The sequence below is a fragment of the Polypterus senegalus genome, chromosome 7 (genome assembly GCF_016835505.1).
Source record: "Polypterus senegalus isolate Bchr_013 chromosome 7, ASM1683550v1, whole genome shotgun sequence".
Lineage (NCBI taxonomy): Eukaryota > Metazoa > Chordata > Cladistia > Polypteriformes > Polypteridae > Polypterus > Polypterus senegalus.
The window spans coordinates 64,905,279-64,922,828 of NC_053160.1; the positions used below are offsets into that span (position 1 = coordinate 64,905,279).

The window sequence follows — 17,550 nt, forward strand, 5'->3', positions numbered from 1 at the left end:
ACCGTGTGAGGCAGCATTGGGTCCCCCATCCCAACGCCTCCACGTTGTTGGCTGCCTGCCTATATAAGGCCGTCTTTTCTTCCAGTCTCTACATTCCCTTCCTTGCTTCGCCACGGGATTCACGTCTCCCTGCACCCATTTCCTTTATCATTCCAACCGTACCCGCATTAACATGTCTATCGAGGTGATCACCATCGATCAAAGAACTGTCACTTTATCGAGTGGTTTCCATGCCCGGAAATGGCACCTGCCTTTTCCATTCTCTTTGTTATATATTGCACGGCCATATCATATATATACATAAAATAGCAAAATACCCGCGCTTTGCAGCGGCGAAGTAATGACTTAAAATTTTTATTAAGAAGAAAAGTAAACCTTTTTTAACAACCGAACAATTCAGCGGCAGCAATCAACTCACATGCAGAACCATAGGTGAAGGGCTTAAGCATTTCACTCTTCTAGTGCTCCTGTGTAGTATAATTATTTCCTGTACCATCATCAGCCCACACCTTGAACCTGTCCCAGTCATTCAATACATAAGACACAATGTTCCTCCGGATATCAGGAGTGAGCCTGATATGGCCGTGCAATATGTAACACAGAGAATGGAAAAGGTAAGTGCCATCTCCAGGCATGGAAACCACTCGGTAAGTGACAGTTCATTGATCGATGGTGATCACCTCGATAGACATGTTAATGGGGGTACGGTTGGAATGATAAAGGAAATGGGTACCTGAACAATGTAAAGTAAGTTTAAAATACCTAAACAATAACTATAATCACAATAAACGAACAATAAAACAGGGGAGAAGCTGTGGATTAAATAAAAAGGCTGTAGTTATCAGCAGGGAGACATGAATCCCATGGCGAAGCAAGGAAGGGAATGTAGAGACCGGAGCGACGGACAGCCTTATATAGGCAGGCAGCCAACAACGTGGGAGGCGTTGGGATGGGGGACCCAACGCCGCCTCACACGGTGACCGAGCTGCAGGCTATGGACATATATATATAGGTAAGTAGGATTCAGTTAGCGTTGGGAACCTGCGTACCAAATTTCTTGAAGATGGGCCCATAAGTAACAAACACCGTTGAAAAGTCCACCTACCAAATTTCGTGAAGATGGGGCCATAAATAAGAAAGCTCAACATGGCGAACGTTGTCAACCGTTATGACTGTTACGCGTAGAATTTTGAAATGAAACCTGCTTAACTTTTGTAAGTAAGCTGTAAGGAATACGCCTGCCAAATTTCAGCCTTCTACCTATACGGGAAGTTGGAGAATAAGTGACGTTGGAAAGTTCAATATGTCGGCTGACAGTGGCGTCATACCACCAGAATAAGTACATACATCGGTTTCGGTTAGCGCAGGGAAGCCGCCTACCAAATTTCGTGAAGTTGGGGCCGTAAATAAGAAAGTTCAACATGGCAGATGTTGTAGACCGTTATGACCGTTACGTGTAGAGTTTCGAAATGAAACCTGCCTAACTTTTGTAAGTAAGCTGTAAGGAATGAGCCTGCCAAATTTCAGCCTTCTACCTACACGGGAAGTTGGAGAATTAGTGATGAGTGAGTGAGTGAGTGAGTGAGTGAGTGAGTGAGTGAGTGAGTGAGTGAGTGAGTGAGTGAGTGAGGGCTTTGCCTTTTATTAGTATAGATTAGAGGAAAGTGCAGTACAGGCCAGGATTGTATTTTGATGTTTACTTTGGTTTTGACAATTTAGGCACATGAAAAAACTATTATTAAACATTCCTACTCATTTATATAATTACAATTTTTATGTTTTTAAAATCTGAGTACAGTACCAACAGGGAGTTGATGAACTGTAAAGAAAGATGTATTGGACCACAATACACTGCAGTTGCTAGAAAAATATTATCATACAGTAATATATGTTTCAAGAACTAAAAGAAACACTTTATCAAGGATGCATTATAATTTACATTCAGTATACAGAAATATTTAAAAAAGGCAAATAGTGAAAATCTCTCAGTGTATGGTGTGCATGTTTTTAAAGACTATAAAATGAAACTGTGAATACTCTGATGAGGTATTGTTACCATAATAAAAGAATGACTTTGCAGCACTAGGCAAAGTCCAGACAAGTTAGGATGCACTCTTTACAAAAAAGTGTAAGCGAGGAGAAATTGAAGTTTAAGCAAATAAAAACTAGGCGGAGGCCTGACAGAACTAGTTTAAATGATGAATGAATCAAGTAAGATTGATGGCAGTTGTAATTTTAAAATGCAGTATGGGCTAAAAGGTAAACACTGCAGAAATTTTGAAAACAACTTCAAATATTCAAATAGGGAGACAAATATTCTTTAGTCAGTTAATTAGCATTATGGTAGAAAGCACCTCCAGGACTTGATACTCTTCTTAGAAAAACTTAGCATCCTGGAAAGAATTAACTACGAAGACTTAGTTGTTTACAAAGCTTTTTTTTGTGTATACTTACGTAAACAGTAACTTAAAATGTTCTTGTTATACACAAAAAATAATTAATTTTATAACTTGTTAAATGTTTTTGTTATTAACATAAAATAGGCAATTGTTGTACTTCTCATTCCTGTTTAAAATATTACGCATAACATTACTCAATACTGCTCTGACGCACACCCTAAAAGAAAAACAACCGTAAACTGCAACGTGCCTTCAGAACAAGATTTTGAAATACTTCCAAAATATACACCACCATTTGGAGAAACTTCTCAAAACTCATAAAACAAAGCATGCAGCTGGCAGGATTTACAATTTTGTGTACATTGTTCAAGCCACACTGCTTGGTGTTCTATCCACATAATATTCTTTGACTAAAACAAGAAGCCAAATGGTGTGTTAATACAGTAGGTGCTCTGTTTTGTTAGTGTCATTATGTGTGCCAAGAATCTCGAGTTACTATACTATGAGCATTGTGACTATGCATTTGACCACCACATAAAATATGAGTAAAAAGAAACAACTTTCTACCAGACGCTGCGAGGCATAAGAGTATTCAGAGGAATGAAGAAGATCAATCCGAATGGAAGACGAGGGTACAAAAAGAAGCAGGTAAATCATTGGCAGGGAAAAAGTTAGAAAACCAGAAAAACCAGCAAAGGACTCAGTGAATATCTTCTTCGACTGAGACCGAGCAGATTAAAACATGTAGTGTAATTCATGCATTTTTCCCCTAAATTGAGCTTCAACCCAACAGCCAGACAAAGAGTGGCTTTTGTCTCATTTTTAGTTTTTCAACAGCGATAAATATAAACTGCAGGATTAAAGTAATTTAAACAGGGAAAAAATTAGACTTTCATTAGCTCTGCTTTCACTTTCACATGAGAACTGATCTGCAACAAACAAGCTACGTAGTAAAGAGCACTTAATAAACTTATGCTGTAAGTGTGGGGGAAATACAAAGTTCACATTAATTTTATTACCTAATATTAATATGTTCAAAATCAAATGAAAACATCAGTTAGAAATTTGTTTGTGAACTTTACACTAGCAGTGCCCATTCTTTAAGTGTACCTGAAGAAATAATAATGAAGTAACATTTACTATATCCTACTGTTTAATTTTTCCAAATGTCAATACTATTTGTCATATTTATAAGTACAGTGAATGCACAGTTATCAAAAAATGATGAACCAGTCTTTGAGAATATGGGAAGCAGTTATCAATAAATTATGGCTTCACATAACATTCAAGTGATGCATCAGTTTCTGTCCCTTTTAATGCAATTTTGTCAAATTTAGTTTTTTGTTAAATTTCCTCATTTTTCTTCATGCACATAACAACATAACATTGTTAAACTGAAAGAGAAGGCCAGAATACATAGTGCTTTCAGCATTAATTTATAATCTCAATGGCAAATAAATAAGAAATAAAAAAACACATGCCAATTTGCATCCATTAATCACATTTGGGAGTTCTTCTATAAGAGATTTTCTATCAGTGGGCTTCTATCAGTGATTGTCCAGCAGTTCAACTGAAACTGCAATCCATATGTTTAATCATTCTGTATCTTGTATTATAAGAAGAGAAGAAATCTGACAAGCAAGAAGAGACCATTCAGTCCATCAAACCTGTTGGTTTAGCTAAAAGCTAAGCTGTCCAGATATCTCACCCAGATTCTCATAAAGGGTTGTCAAGGTTTCTGCATATTCTTGTTTGATGTGCTTTACAGAATGCCTTGTGGTAGTACTTCATGTGAAAGTTTTGATTTCAAATTTAAAAACTGATTCCTTTAACCATTCAGCTCTTCCCAATTCTGTCATAGTTTGCTGTCTTTAAGGATATGACGGTACACGTTTGTTAAGATTTTCGGTAATCCTTCAGCCTCTTTTAGAAGGCTGCCTTGCACCTGATGCTGTTCAGAGGCCATCTAGCTTCCTGTGGTCCTAGACTGAATTCAGAAAATAGATTCCTAATTATACAGGCATCACTAATCTGATACTTTATAAAATAGTAAGTAAAAACATATAATTTGGATTTACTTAATGAATTGTATGGTCTGTTACATGTCTTTAATAGAGTGTTCATTTCTACATAAATCAAACATTTTTTATATTTAGCCGTCTTCAACAGGCTAACTGTCATTAGCACTTCATATGTATGACACATTTGTACCTAAAATCAATACGGTCTGACTGCTAAAATATCCAAAATGTTCTTTGCTAGCATGAATAATACTGAGAAATGTCAGCTGGTAGATGGTCAAAAAGAAATGTCCACCTCTGCAGCTAGCATTAGACTAAATGGAGTAAAGGAAGAGAACAAGGTTCAGAGTATCCAACCAGTAGAAACTCTGACTTAATAACTGCTGTCGGGTCTTCACATGCTACTTGTCTCCTTTTTTCCTCTGTTTATTGCAGCACTTACAAACTAATAAACACGTGCAATCAATTAAATATGAATATATTTAAACCAAAAAAGTTGTTATGTCATATACTTTTAGATGTTATGTTGTAAAAGTGTTTTTTCCCAGTACAGTGGTGCCAGGTAAGAAGAAAAAGAGGAAGGCCTAAGAGAAGGTTTATGGATGTGATGAGAGAGGACATGCAGGTGGTGGGTTTAATGAAGCAAGATGCAGAGGACAGGAAAGTATGGAAAAAGATGATCTGCTGTGGCAACTCCTAATGGGAGCAGCCGAAAGAAGAAAAACAAGAAGGAGATACAGAGTTCATTGCCTCAGACGTTTATTTGTTTATTATTCCAAATTGTTCAATTATTACTTCAACTGTCAAGATTTAAATCATGAACTAAACACAATTACAATACACTATGTTATATTCTTACCTTTATTATCTTCAGAATAACCAGCTGGGATTTGTACTTTTGTTGCAGGAGATTCTCCAACTGAATTGTAAGCAACAATTTCAATTTCATAAGCTTCTTGCGTGAGATTCAATAATATTTGCTGCTTTGATGTAAACTCATTCCCTATATTGTGTGCTGATTTACATCGGATTTTGTAACCGAGTATAAGACCATTGGCTTCAGACTTAGGTGGACTCTGCACAAAGGAAAATATTATTTTATTATTATAAAAATTCAGCCCAAAGTGTAAAACTTAATGTGCTCTATTTAAAAAAAAGCTGATTTGAGATAGGCTCACATCCTGGATAGACAGACTATTTCAAACTTTAGTGGCCCCTGGGGATTCATCTAATAGCCCCAAACCCCAGACACAACTTCAATGACAAGTGTTTATTTTAAATAAAATACCTTGAACGGCATTCTTTCTTCCCTCAATAAACGATACAATTTCTTTCTTTTATTTTCTCCCCAACTCCTCCCCAGATGAGTGCTGTCCTCCTTCTCACTCAATTCCAGCTCGCCCTGGAGAGATGGAGTAGCTCCTTTCCATCCTGGACTCAGAAGCAATGTTCCCTCTAAGCTGAGCACATGAGCACATGACACGAATTCAGAGCGTCGCTCATACTTCCCGCACGATCGCTCATTCTGACGCCGTCGCTCGTACTTATCGCGAAAATTGGTGCTCATAAATTTTTGGCTTAAACAAAATGTCGCTCATAAACAATGTTTTTTGCTCACTATATGCTACTCCTTAGAGGGAACATTGCTCAGAAGTATTTCCAGTGCAAAAACATTGCTCCCAGGAAGCACTTATGAGGCAGACAGAATTTACGTAGGACAGGGAGGCTTCCTCCTCGCAGATACTACGGCAGCACACAAGTACCACAACAGGGCTGCCATACTGCCTTGCAGGTGCACAAATGGGAGACCCACCAGAATGATGCTCCCATCCAGCGTACGGGGGGAATACATGGCTCAAAGATGCAGTCTCTCTCTCTGACCTTTCACTACTACACTCTCCCAAACATCACCACCACCACCAAAGAATTGCACTATAAAGCACACTGAAAAATGTTATTTTTTCAGATTAATCTAAAGAATCTATTATTATTATTATTATTATTATTATTATTATTATTCATATGTTTAATTTCTTGTGAACCCTTCTCACCCTTCTTGGTGATAAAAACAAGGAAATTCTTGTTTGGAATACACACAGCATTGGGCAATTTGCTTTCAACAATGACTTGTCTTTTTTAAAGGTAATGATTGCTGAGAATTAAATGACAAAAGAAGAAGTAAAAAGTAAATGTCACTCCTAGACAGAAACAAGAAAATGTACCTTCCAAAACACAAGCACTGTTCTCTTCTCCTTTTCACCAGAATCAAAAAATTTTCTCCAAACATCAAGATGTGCTGAAGGTGCTTAAAATAAAAAAAAACAAACAAATAAAATAAGAAATGGTAAAATCAATGTCTGGATAGCATGATATAAGAAAATTCTATAATGGGTGTTAAGTAGCAAATTGCAACACTGCTCTAGGAGAGCGCCTTTAACTGAAAGGATTATTTTACAAGATATAAAGGCGTCAAAATAAAATGTGTGCATTCCTATATTTTTCACAACAGTCCTCTCCTTGAGAAAACTAACTTTGAAAACAGTAGAGAAACAGTGTTAAAATGCCATGGATGTGAAATAGCAAAAATTAGAAATTTTGCCCAGACATTAGTGACTATAGCTAATTTAAATTAACTTTTTATAATTTAATAAAATTAAGTTATGTTTTTTAATACATTCTTGTTTATCATGAAACTGAAGAGTGGTGACATGTTGCATGCTGGTCAAACATGCAAGTAAAAACTTCACCATACTCATTAGTAGTATACTACTACAAGTTCTATCACTACTACTAGTTTTTTACAATGTGGCACAAATCTACACAGACATCAATAATTTTTGGATCAACAGATAAATATAAAATGGCTCCTCAGAGTTGGTGTAAGGCAGCTTGTTGAAACTGAGAAAGAAGTCTTCATATGGTACAGAATCAAAATGTTTTTAAATAAGATAATGTCCGTAAGACATCCAGTCTAGATGGAATTTCATTGTGGATTTTTAAAAATCTGTAAAGACCACTTAGCAGTCATACTCAATGGCATTTTTAATGTCTGTGGTCCCTGATTGCTTTAAATGGACATCAATATCCTTGTTCCTATGAAAGCAAAATTGAATTATCTGAACAACTGTAGACCAGTGGCAGTCACTCCAATTGTGATCAAGTGTTCTGAGAGACTGATGCACATTAAATACACCATAATATTCCAGAGTTTGCATAACTGATCCACAAGGGATGACATTACCTGCTAACACTATATACAATCCTGGAACATCTGGATATTAAAAACAGTGAAGCCAGAGTCCCGTTTACTTGTCGCATCTACATTTAACAGTGCTGTACCATCAAAGCTAATCATCTACTTGGTACTTAGTAACATCCCTTCTCCAACTGGATTTTGAGCATCCTAATTAGGAGGCCTCAGGATGTTCAGAATAGCAGCATCACATCCACCACAATGATTCTAACACAGGGACACAGGTTAGTGTGATAGTAAGAAAATACTACACTGGATAACACAAGTAAAGCAATGATTAAGAGTGATTTTCTCAACTTTGTAAATCATCTTTCATGTGAATCATAATAAAACCGAAAAGCAAAGTATAAGAATCAATAACTCTTACTGTTAAGCACTACCAAACAATCTGAATGTACAGTGGTGTGAAAAACTATTTGCCCCCTTCCTGATTTCTTATTCTTTTGCATGTTTGTCACACAAAATGTTTCTGATCATCAAACACATTTAACCATTAGTCAAATATAACACAAGTAAACACAAAATGCAGTTTTTAAATGATGGTTTTTATTATTTAGGGAGAAAAAAAAATCCAAACCTACATGGCCCTGTGTGAAAAAGTAATTGCCCCCTTGTTAAAAATTAACCTAACTGTAGTGTATCACACCTGAGTTCAATTTCCGTAGCCACCCCAGGCCTGATTACTGCCACACCTGTTTCAATCAAGAAATCACTTAAATAGGAGCTGCCTGACACAGAGAAGTAGACCAAAAGCACCTCCAAAGCTAGACATCATGCCAAGATCCAAAGAAATTCAGGAACAAATGAGAACAGAAGTAATTAAGATCTATCAGTCTAGTAAAGGTTATAAAGCCATTTCTAAAGCTTTGGGACTCCAGCGAACCACAGTGAGAGCCATTATCCACAAATGGCAAAAACATGGAACAGTGGTGAACCTTCCCAGGAGTGGCCGGCCAACCAAAATTACCCCAAGAGCAGAGATGACTCATCCGAGAGGTCACAAAAGACCCCAGGACAACGTCTAAAGAACTGCAGGCCTCACTTGCCTCAATTAAGGTCAGTGTTCACGACTCCACCATAAGAAAGAGACTGGGCAAAAACGGCCTGCATGGCAGATTTCCAAGACGCAAACCATTGTTAAGCAAAAAGAACATTAGGGCTCGTCTCAATTTTGCTAAGAAACATCTCAATGATTGCCAAGACTTTTGGGAAAATACCTTGTGGACTGATGAGACAAAAGTTGAACTTTTTGGATGGCAAATGTCCCGTTACATCTGGCATAAAAGGAACACAGCATTTCAGAAAAGAACATCATACCAACAGTAAAATATGGTGGTGGTAGTGTGATGGTCTGGGGTTGTTTTGCTGCTTCAGGACCTGGAAGGCTTGCTGTGATAGATGGAACCATGAATTCTACTGTCTACCAAAAAATCCTGAAGGAGAATGTCCGGCCATCTGTTCGTCAACTCGAGCTGAAGCGATCTTGGGTGCTGCAACAGGACAATGACCCAAAACACACCAGCAAATCCACCTCTGAATGGCTGAAGAAGAACAAAATGAAGACTTTGGAGTGGCCTAGTCAAAGTCCTGACCTGAGTCCAATTGAGATGCTATGGCATGACCTTAAAAAGGTGGTTCATGCTAGAAAATCCTCAAATAAAGCTGAATTACAACAATTCTGCAAAGATGAGTGGGCCAAAATTCCTCCAGAGCGCTGTAAAAGACTCATTGCAAGTTATCGCAAACGCTTGATTGCAGTAATTGCTGCTAAGGGTGGCCCAACCAGTTATTAGGTTCAGGGGGCAATTACTTTTTCACACAGGGCCATGTAGGTTTGGATTTTTTCTCCCTAAATAATAAAACCATCATTTAAAAACTGCATTTTGTGTTTACTTGTGTTATATTTGACTAATGGTTAAATGTGTTTGATGATCAGAAACATTTTGTGTGACAAACATGCAAAAGAATAAGAAATCAGGAAGGGGCAAATAGTTTTTCACACCACTGTATACTTCTGTATTACTGTTGTGCTCATTATAGTTAATAATATAATGGTAAATGTTGAACTTTTGTGAACTGTTTGATTGTAAATCCATTAATTATGGTCATCCACAGTTTAAGTGTATGATCATAGCCTAGTTAAAGAGAATAATTTCATATCATCAGTCATTAATTTGTTATTGTGGTCTGTTTCTGACCATTCGTTTTTATTACTTTCATAGGAATTACTTGTTAACGCTTTGAAATCACTTCAACTCTTTTTTTTTTTGTCCAGCACCTCCTGACTCACAAGAAAACCTCACATATGATACGCCATTCTGTGTGTCTTGAAATCTTGTTATACAAAACGTCAAGCCTTTTGGGGTTTCGCCCTATTTGTGACCCACTGTTATTTTTAGGCCACTTTTGGACAATGTTTTATGTAAGAAATTATACGCTTATGATAAAGAGTAAATCTTCTGCAAAAAAGACCAGAAGGATTTGAAGTGTTGCATTCTACAACAACTGATCCCAGGGGTTCACCCCTAATGGGGATCAAAATTACTTCTTTTCAAAACATTTGAAAAAATGAGGATCGGTAATGTATGCAATTGGAGTGTTCTTTTATACTATAGAGTATAAAAGGGACTATGATGTTATTTTTGATTTTTTGATTCTTTACTAGGGATCTGGTCCTCTATGGGCCTCTATCAAAGGTTGAAAAATGACAAATACCTATTACATTTGAGAATATTTAGACTTTAAACATTTAAATTGAAGCAAACATTTTAATATTTTAAATTCCCGAAGCAAGTTTTTTTTTTGTTTATTATGTACTTCTACCTCATAAAATAAATTGTTAAAATTCTTATGAACACCTCAAATTAAGTATGCTTACACAAATTTAGATTTTTTTTCCTTTTATTAATATTTTCTAATTATTACGCTAATTTCATTGAATACCCACTTTGGAAATTCAGTGTTTCCTGGATGAAGCTATTTTGTACATCTGACTTCTAAGATGCTGTATGTTGGTGGGTGATGCGTGTGTCATGTGACCCATGAAACCATGGCAGCTATGATATATAAGATGGCTGCTCACATTGAGCAAGCATCAAAACTTTTACTTGTTGAGGAAAAGATTTCATGAGAGTCCTGATCCCAAGCAATCATGCCACATCATTTTCTAGCCCACTCAGTCCAGACCAGAGTTGCAGGGGGTGCTGGAGCCTATGCCAGACATTATAGGGCTCAAGGCAGAAGAAGACCCCAGACAGGACACCAGTCAATTGCAGGGCAAAAACACACAAAAAAAACACGACATGGGGAGAACTTGAAAACTGAGATCTGACCCTGGCCCTCCCAAGCAATCAACCAAACTATATATAGAAAATATTGGTATTTTGACTTTTGCTTTCTGTTGATTTAAATTTTGCTTTTCTCTTAAAGAATGTGATGTAATGACCCTAGCTAACAACACAAGACTATGCTTATGTTTTGCTCCTAAAGGAAACCAGTATGAGTTTACATTTTTAAAGAATTAACATAAACACTCACTGAACAAAATCTTCCAGTACAATATTAATTCTTAATCTATACTAATAAAAGGCAAAGCCCTCACTCACTCACTCACTCACTGACTCATCACTAATTCTCCAACTTCCCGTGTGGGTGGAAGGCTGAAATTTGGCAGGTTCATTCCTTACAGCTTCCTTACAAAAGTTGGGCAGGTTTTATATCGAAATTCTATGCGTAATGGTCATAACTGGAAGCAGTTTTTCTCCATTTACTGTAATGGAGATGAGCTTCAACGCCGTGGGGGCGGAGTTTCGTGTGACATCATCACGCCTCCCACGTAATCACGCAGTACATAGAAAACCAGGAAGACCTCAAAAAGCACTGAAGAAAATATGCATTATATAATTGAGAAGGCAGCGAAACAATAAGAAGCGAGCGAGTGACATATACAACCATATTCATGAGTTCTGCTACTTCGGAAACAAAGCACGATGTAAACCTACACTTTAAATTAAGTTCATAGACAGGCTGCCGCTGGCGTTTGTAATTTAGTGCCTGCCCATATAAGGCCGTCCGTCAGCGGCAATCCAATAGCAAACTGCCACGGGTAAATATTCACGGGTGAAGGACTGTGCTTATGGAGAGGAAGATGAGATGGTCAGGGTGGTGTTTGACACAAACTCAGCGAAACTGCGAGAGAAAGTTTGAAGTGCCAGGACTAAGGTAACATTAAATACAGCCATGTACATAGCACGAGATGGCACCAGCACAGCTGGGAACCTTCGATGCATGTACACCGAGTGGCTCACGTGAACTGACGCAGTGCACAGATAAAAGCAACAGTTCCAAAGAGCTGAACAAAACCGAATTACACAATTGAAAAGGCAGCAAAAATATGAAGCGTCTGATACTTACAAGCATATTCATAAATCCAGCTACTGCGGAAACAAAGCACACGTTGGAAAAAGTCAATGTCCCGCTAAAGGAAGACAGTGTAAAAAAAAAACGTGCATGCAGTGTGTCAGGTCTCGGATAAAGAAGAAGACGAGCTGTTTATTGATGCAGTAAGAAACGAATCGATGAATGAAACCTGTCATCTTTACAACGATTGACAAACACGGAATGTAACTTGAACACAACACATCGTACAAATACGAACCTGATTGAAAGAAATAATGATAATCAAATCCTTGATGACAGCAACACTCAGTAACACTCACAAAACAAATACTGTATATTGACAGTCATGTTACGTTATTTTTAAAATGTTCCCTTTTCTTTTTCTAGCTTTTTTAACACACTACTTCTCCGCTGCGATACGCGGGTATATATATCCCGATCTACATACTCGAATAATGGATACTTTATTCGCCATCAATGATTGTTTTGGTAAAGCCATACTCAGTGTATTCATTAGATGAACGGTAAAAAGTAAGAGCGAGGGAGGATGACTCATTGAGGCATGCAGGCTGTAGTCTTGCGTCAACTCTATCTGAATTGCGTGATCACATTTGAAAAAATATATCTTTTCAAGTTCTATTTAGTCCATATGTGTCAAACTCAAGGGCCGTGGGCCACATCCGGCCCGGCGTGTAATTATATCCGCCCGCGAGATCATTTTATATACTGTATTATTGTTATTAATGGCCCGGGTATATGAAGCGCTGGTAACACAATAAACGACAGATCCCATAATGCAGCGCTTCAGCTGCCTTGCCGAACACTTACCGCGTTAATCAAGTCTACCTTATGATGCTGCAAGTTATTGCGAAGCTAGTTATTGCGCACTGAGTTTGCACGGCGCTTTGGTGACTTTGAAGAACAAAAAAAGTCCGTCTACATGCGGCTCGAACCTTGTGCATGTTTGGTAGCACATATCTGTGTGAGAAGCTCTTCTCAGTGATAAAGACTAACAAAACAGCACACAGGAGTCGCCTCACTTATGAGCACCTGCAATCCATCCTGAGAATCTCCACAACACAGAACTTCACACCAAACAGAAACGAACTTGTGGCCAAAAAAAGATGCCAGGCGTCCAGCTCTAAAATGACATATGAGCAAAGACAACTGAATGATTTGATTTGTTATTGAACGTAAGAGCGGGAGTCAACCGTTTTAACAAACAGCGTATTGCACTGATACGAAATAGCTGTGTGTGTATATATGTATGTATATGTATATATATATGTTTATATATGTGTGTGTGTATGTATGTATATATATATATATATATATATATATATGTATTTGTGTGTATATATGTGTGTGTATGTATGTGTGTGTATATATGTGTGTGTATATATGTAGATATATATATGTATGTATATATGTGTTGTCACACACGCGCGCATGGGAGGCAGCTAAAGGGCTCGAGTGAAGGCAGTTCTGAGCCATGCCGGGATGTGGCAGAGCGCACTAACTCTCTTTCTCACTTCCCTGTAGACCTAACCCGGGAGGTTCCACCTGTCTCTCTGGACGTCACTTCTGGGACCGAGCCAATGGAGACAGACCTTGCCAGCTCCGGCCCCCCTGATGTCACATCCGGGACTAAACCAATGAACAATGAACACGTGCCCGACCCTTATGACCTCACTTCCTGTCTCCCCCTTTAAAAGCCTTCCCTTTTCCCTTCTGTGTCAGTCTTGTTTTGGACTCTGTTGTAAGCACTTCAGTGCTGGTATTTGAAAGAAACGAAGTTGCAGCCAGGATACCAAATTACATGGGTGGCTGCCCCAAACCTTTTTCTGTCTTTGACTCGTTTTGTGACAGTGTATATGTAGATATGTATATATATATATGTTTATGTGTGTGTGTGTAAATATATATATATATATATATATATATATATATATATATATATATATATATATATATATATATATATGACAACAACACTCATCACTCACAACAGTGACAAAACAATTACATTGACAATCAGGTTAAGTTATTTTCAAAATGTTTCCTTTTCTTTTTCATTGCTTCTTTAACACACTACTTCCCCACTGCGAAGCGCGGGTATTTTGCTAGTCAAATATAATGCATATGAAGACTGTTTGCAGTGCTCGCATCTAAGGTGGTGTGGGGATCTACAATTTTTTTCACAGCAATTACAACATGCTTTAAGATACAAGTAGACATACTGTATGTAGACGATGCCTTTTCTGCTGGAAAATTCTATTTTTTATTTTGAAACTTTGAGCAAATATGATTAGAGAAAATGGCTTCCTTCAAAGTCCAACCGCTACCCCCTTTAAAGTCCAATCGTTCTCCTTATAGTGGTGTTGGGGGTGGCAACGACATGCCATAGCATGTTGGATAAATAGCTCTGGCATCAGAAAAACCCAGGCAACCTTCCCCAGTATTCTGCCAAAATATTCTATGATCTGTGGTGCTGGAGACACCACATGGGCAACCAGAATAACAAACCAAGTAGTTCTGGAATGAACTAAACCAAGATAGAAAAGCAAAAACTCTCCTACTTTAGTCATATCAACAGCAATCAGGTTGCTTGAGAAGAACTTCATGCTTGGAATGGATGGTCAGTGACAAAAGGGAAAGTGGCTGCCTTAGAACTCTTGTAGACACCATCAAGAAAGAACATTGTAGAACTGAAAGAAGCCATGAGAGATCAGAAGACATGGAGAGTATTGATCTATAGAGTTACCAAGAGTCATAGTTGACTGATCAGATAGAACAAAGAAAATGCAGTACACAGGATAACTCTTCAGCAATCTTCACATTATAATACAGCCCGCACATAAAACGTATTTGTCCCAAACATTGGATATTTTTAACACTCCAAGTTTTTTAACCTAAAGGAAAGACAATGTACTTTCTGTAAGTAACAGATTGCCCTGAAATATAAAGAAATATGAAGAGACACCAATGCATCATTTAATATACATAAATGATGGTCATGGGACTGGAGTATATCCCGAGACTACTGCATTCAAAGTAGAAACCAGCCTAGGACCAGTCTAATTAATTTTTTTGTAAATTAGTCTTACATATGCGTCTTTGAGAGGAGGAATGCTAGAATATTCATAGAAAATCCACACAGGTACACAGAGACCATCATCGCAGACAGGTCCATAATGGGATTTCAACCTAGTGCTCTGCAGTTAGCAGTGTAGATCACCGTCTCACTCATGTAAATTACAGAAAAATCATTCCAAAATAATCTAAACCATTTAATTCGAAGAATGTACTGTATGTAAGAAGGTTCAAATTCTTATAGTTGTATTACAGCTATATTTTAATTATAAAATTATGAGAGGAAACAATCACCAACTAAGAATTATTATACAGTGGAACCTCGGTTTGCGAGCATAATTCGTTCCAGAAATGTGCTCGCAGTCCAAAGCACTCGTATATCAAAATAAATTTCCCCATAAGATATACTAGAAACTCAGATGATTCGTTCCACAACTCAAAACGATTCATATAAAAATGATTAATACAAAATATAAAGTAAAAATACATAAAACAAATTAATCTGCACTTTACCTTTGAAAAGAATCATGGCTGGTGTGAGTGAGTTTCTAAACTCTTGTGGGATTCCACCCAACGGGACGATACGCAGAAGAGTGTCCCAAAGCAATCGCAGTCTCCCAGAGCTATAGCAGTTTGCTGTAAAAGCAAATTTGAAAGATCGTGGACATTCTATAAGCGCATGCTGTCGATGGGTGGTACAGGGAACATTATAAATGCGCAGGGCACAGTACTACTTGGCAACGACCCTGCCTGACTGCTGTGTCTGTGTATAGGATGGTGGTTGATTCCGCTACAATAAATAACTGTGCTGTTGCTGTTTGAAGCTGAATAAAGCTGGTATTGTTAAAGTACTGAGACTCAGCTTCGTGTTTTGGGGCGCACGACGGTGACTCGCACGTCACAGCACACAGTCACAATGCTGTAGTAAACAGAATACGCTCGTAGGATGTTGACTATATGAGTGAGGCACACCGACTCTGATGGAGAATAGGAGACGATTGCCCACAAGAGAGAGACACACACGCGAGTGAGAGAGAGACACACACACACACATGCGCATGCGAGAGAGAGAGAGACACACGCCCACGAGACACACACGCACACACGCGCGCGCGCGCACGCGAGAGAAAAGAACCATCAGCTCAGTAGTGATCACATGACACTCAGCAGACAAAGCGTAATCATACTACTCGTATTGTAAGACCTCACTCGTTTACCAAGTCAAAATTTATTAAAAATTTTAGCTCGTCTTGTAAAACACTCATAAACCAAGTTACTCCCAAACCAAGGTTCCACTGTATTAAGAAAAATTTTTTATAAAAAAGTATTTTCAAATGTTTACTTCCAAACTAGAATTTTTATATAATACTTTAATTTTGCACTCCACTTCATTTATTGCTGTGTGTGCTACAAATGCAAATAGGATATGACAGTACTGCTTTTGGCTTCAAAGACTTTGATTTATAGTTAATTTGAACATTTCTTGACCTCTTCTATTTTCTTAACAAATAACTTTATAAACCCTTTCCCATGCACACCTGTGGTTAAGTATTAAAACACAGATGTTTTCCAAAAACAATTAGCGCAACGACAGAGTTATTCCACTTACATACCTAGGTGGGGACTTGCCCCACTGTCTGAAGAAGAAACTATGATAATCACTATACCAACAAGCTGTAAAACATTCTTTATCTTTTAGTAATCTCTCCTTCAATGCCCTGCCTCCCCCAGAAGATGTTTTTCTTGACTGTCATCCAAAATACACTTTAACCAGCTATTTCATCACTTAACACCCTAATGCTGCTCCTCAGGAAGGTTAAAGGCTAAATACACACCAAATAACCAAACCTGGCGTAAAGCATTATACTCTGTTCTCTACCCAAACACAGATGTGCACAATATAAAGAACATGACATGGGGCCGATACTTGATTTTTAAATCCGCCTGGATCAAGCCTATGCAGTGTGTTGGTAGGTACTGAAGCACTTACATCTTTAGCAGTTACCTGAACAAGTTAAGGTAAATAATTTATGATTTATACTTTGCTGAGGTCACTCTATGCAGCACAATAATAATCTGTCACACATGTGTGCATGGGAGGCAGCTAAAAGGCTCAAAAGATGGTAGTTTCTTGCCAAACCAGGGGACAGCAGAGTGCAATAATCCTTGTTCTTTTCTATTGACAGACCAATCACGGGAAATTCCACCTGGGCCTGATGACGCCACTTTTAGTTCCGGTCCCACTTCCGGTTCCGCTCCTGAGGATTTCACTTCTGGTTCCGGTCACATCACTTCCGGGCCCAAGGACGTCATTTCCAGTTCCTGTCTGATGACATCATTTCCCATTTCCCTCTATATAATCACCATGTTTGCCTGTTTGCTTGGT

General features: G+C 38.1%; 1 protein-coding gene across 1 annotated transcript in view; it reads right to left on the reverse strand.

Annotated features, from left to right (window-relative positions):
* The window catches only part of LOC120532610 (interleukin-6 receptor subunit beta-like), a 149,753-nt gene that overhangs the window by 32,167 nt on the left and 100,036 nt on the right, over positions 1-17,550 (reverse strand). Inside the window, exons 8-9 of the mRNA XM_039758762.1 lie at positions 6,643-6,725; positions 5,280-5,496 (exon numbers count right to left, since the gene is read on the reverse strand). Of these exons, the coding sequence (XP_039614696.1) occupies positions 5,280-5,496; positions 6,643-6,725 (300 nt within the window). The remainder of the gene's footprint in view (positions 1-5,279; positions 5,497-6,642; positions 6,726-17,550) is intronic.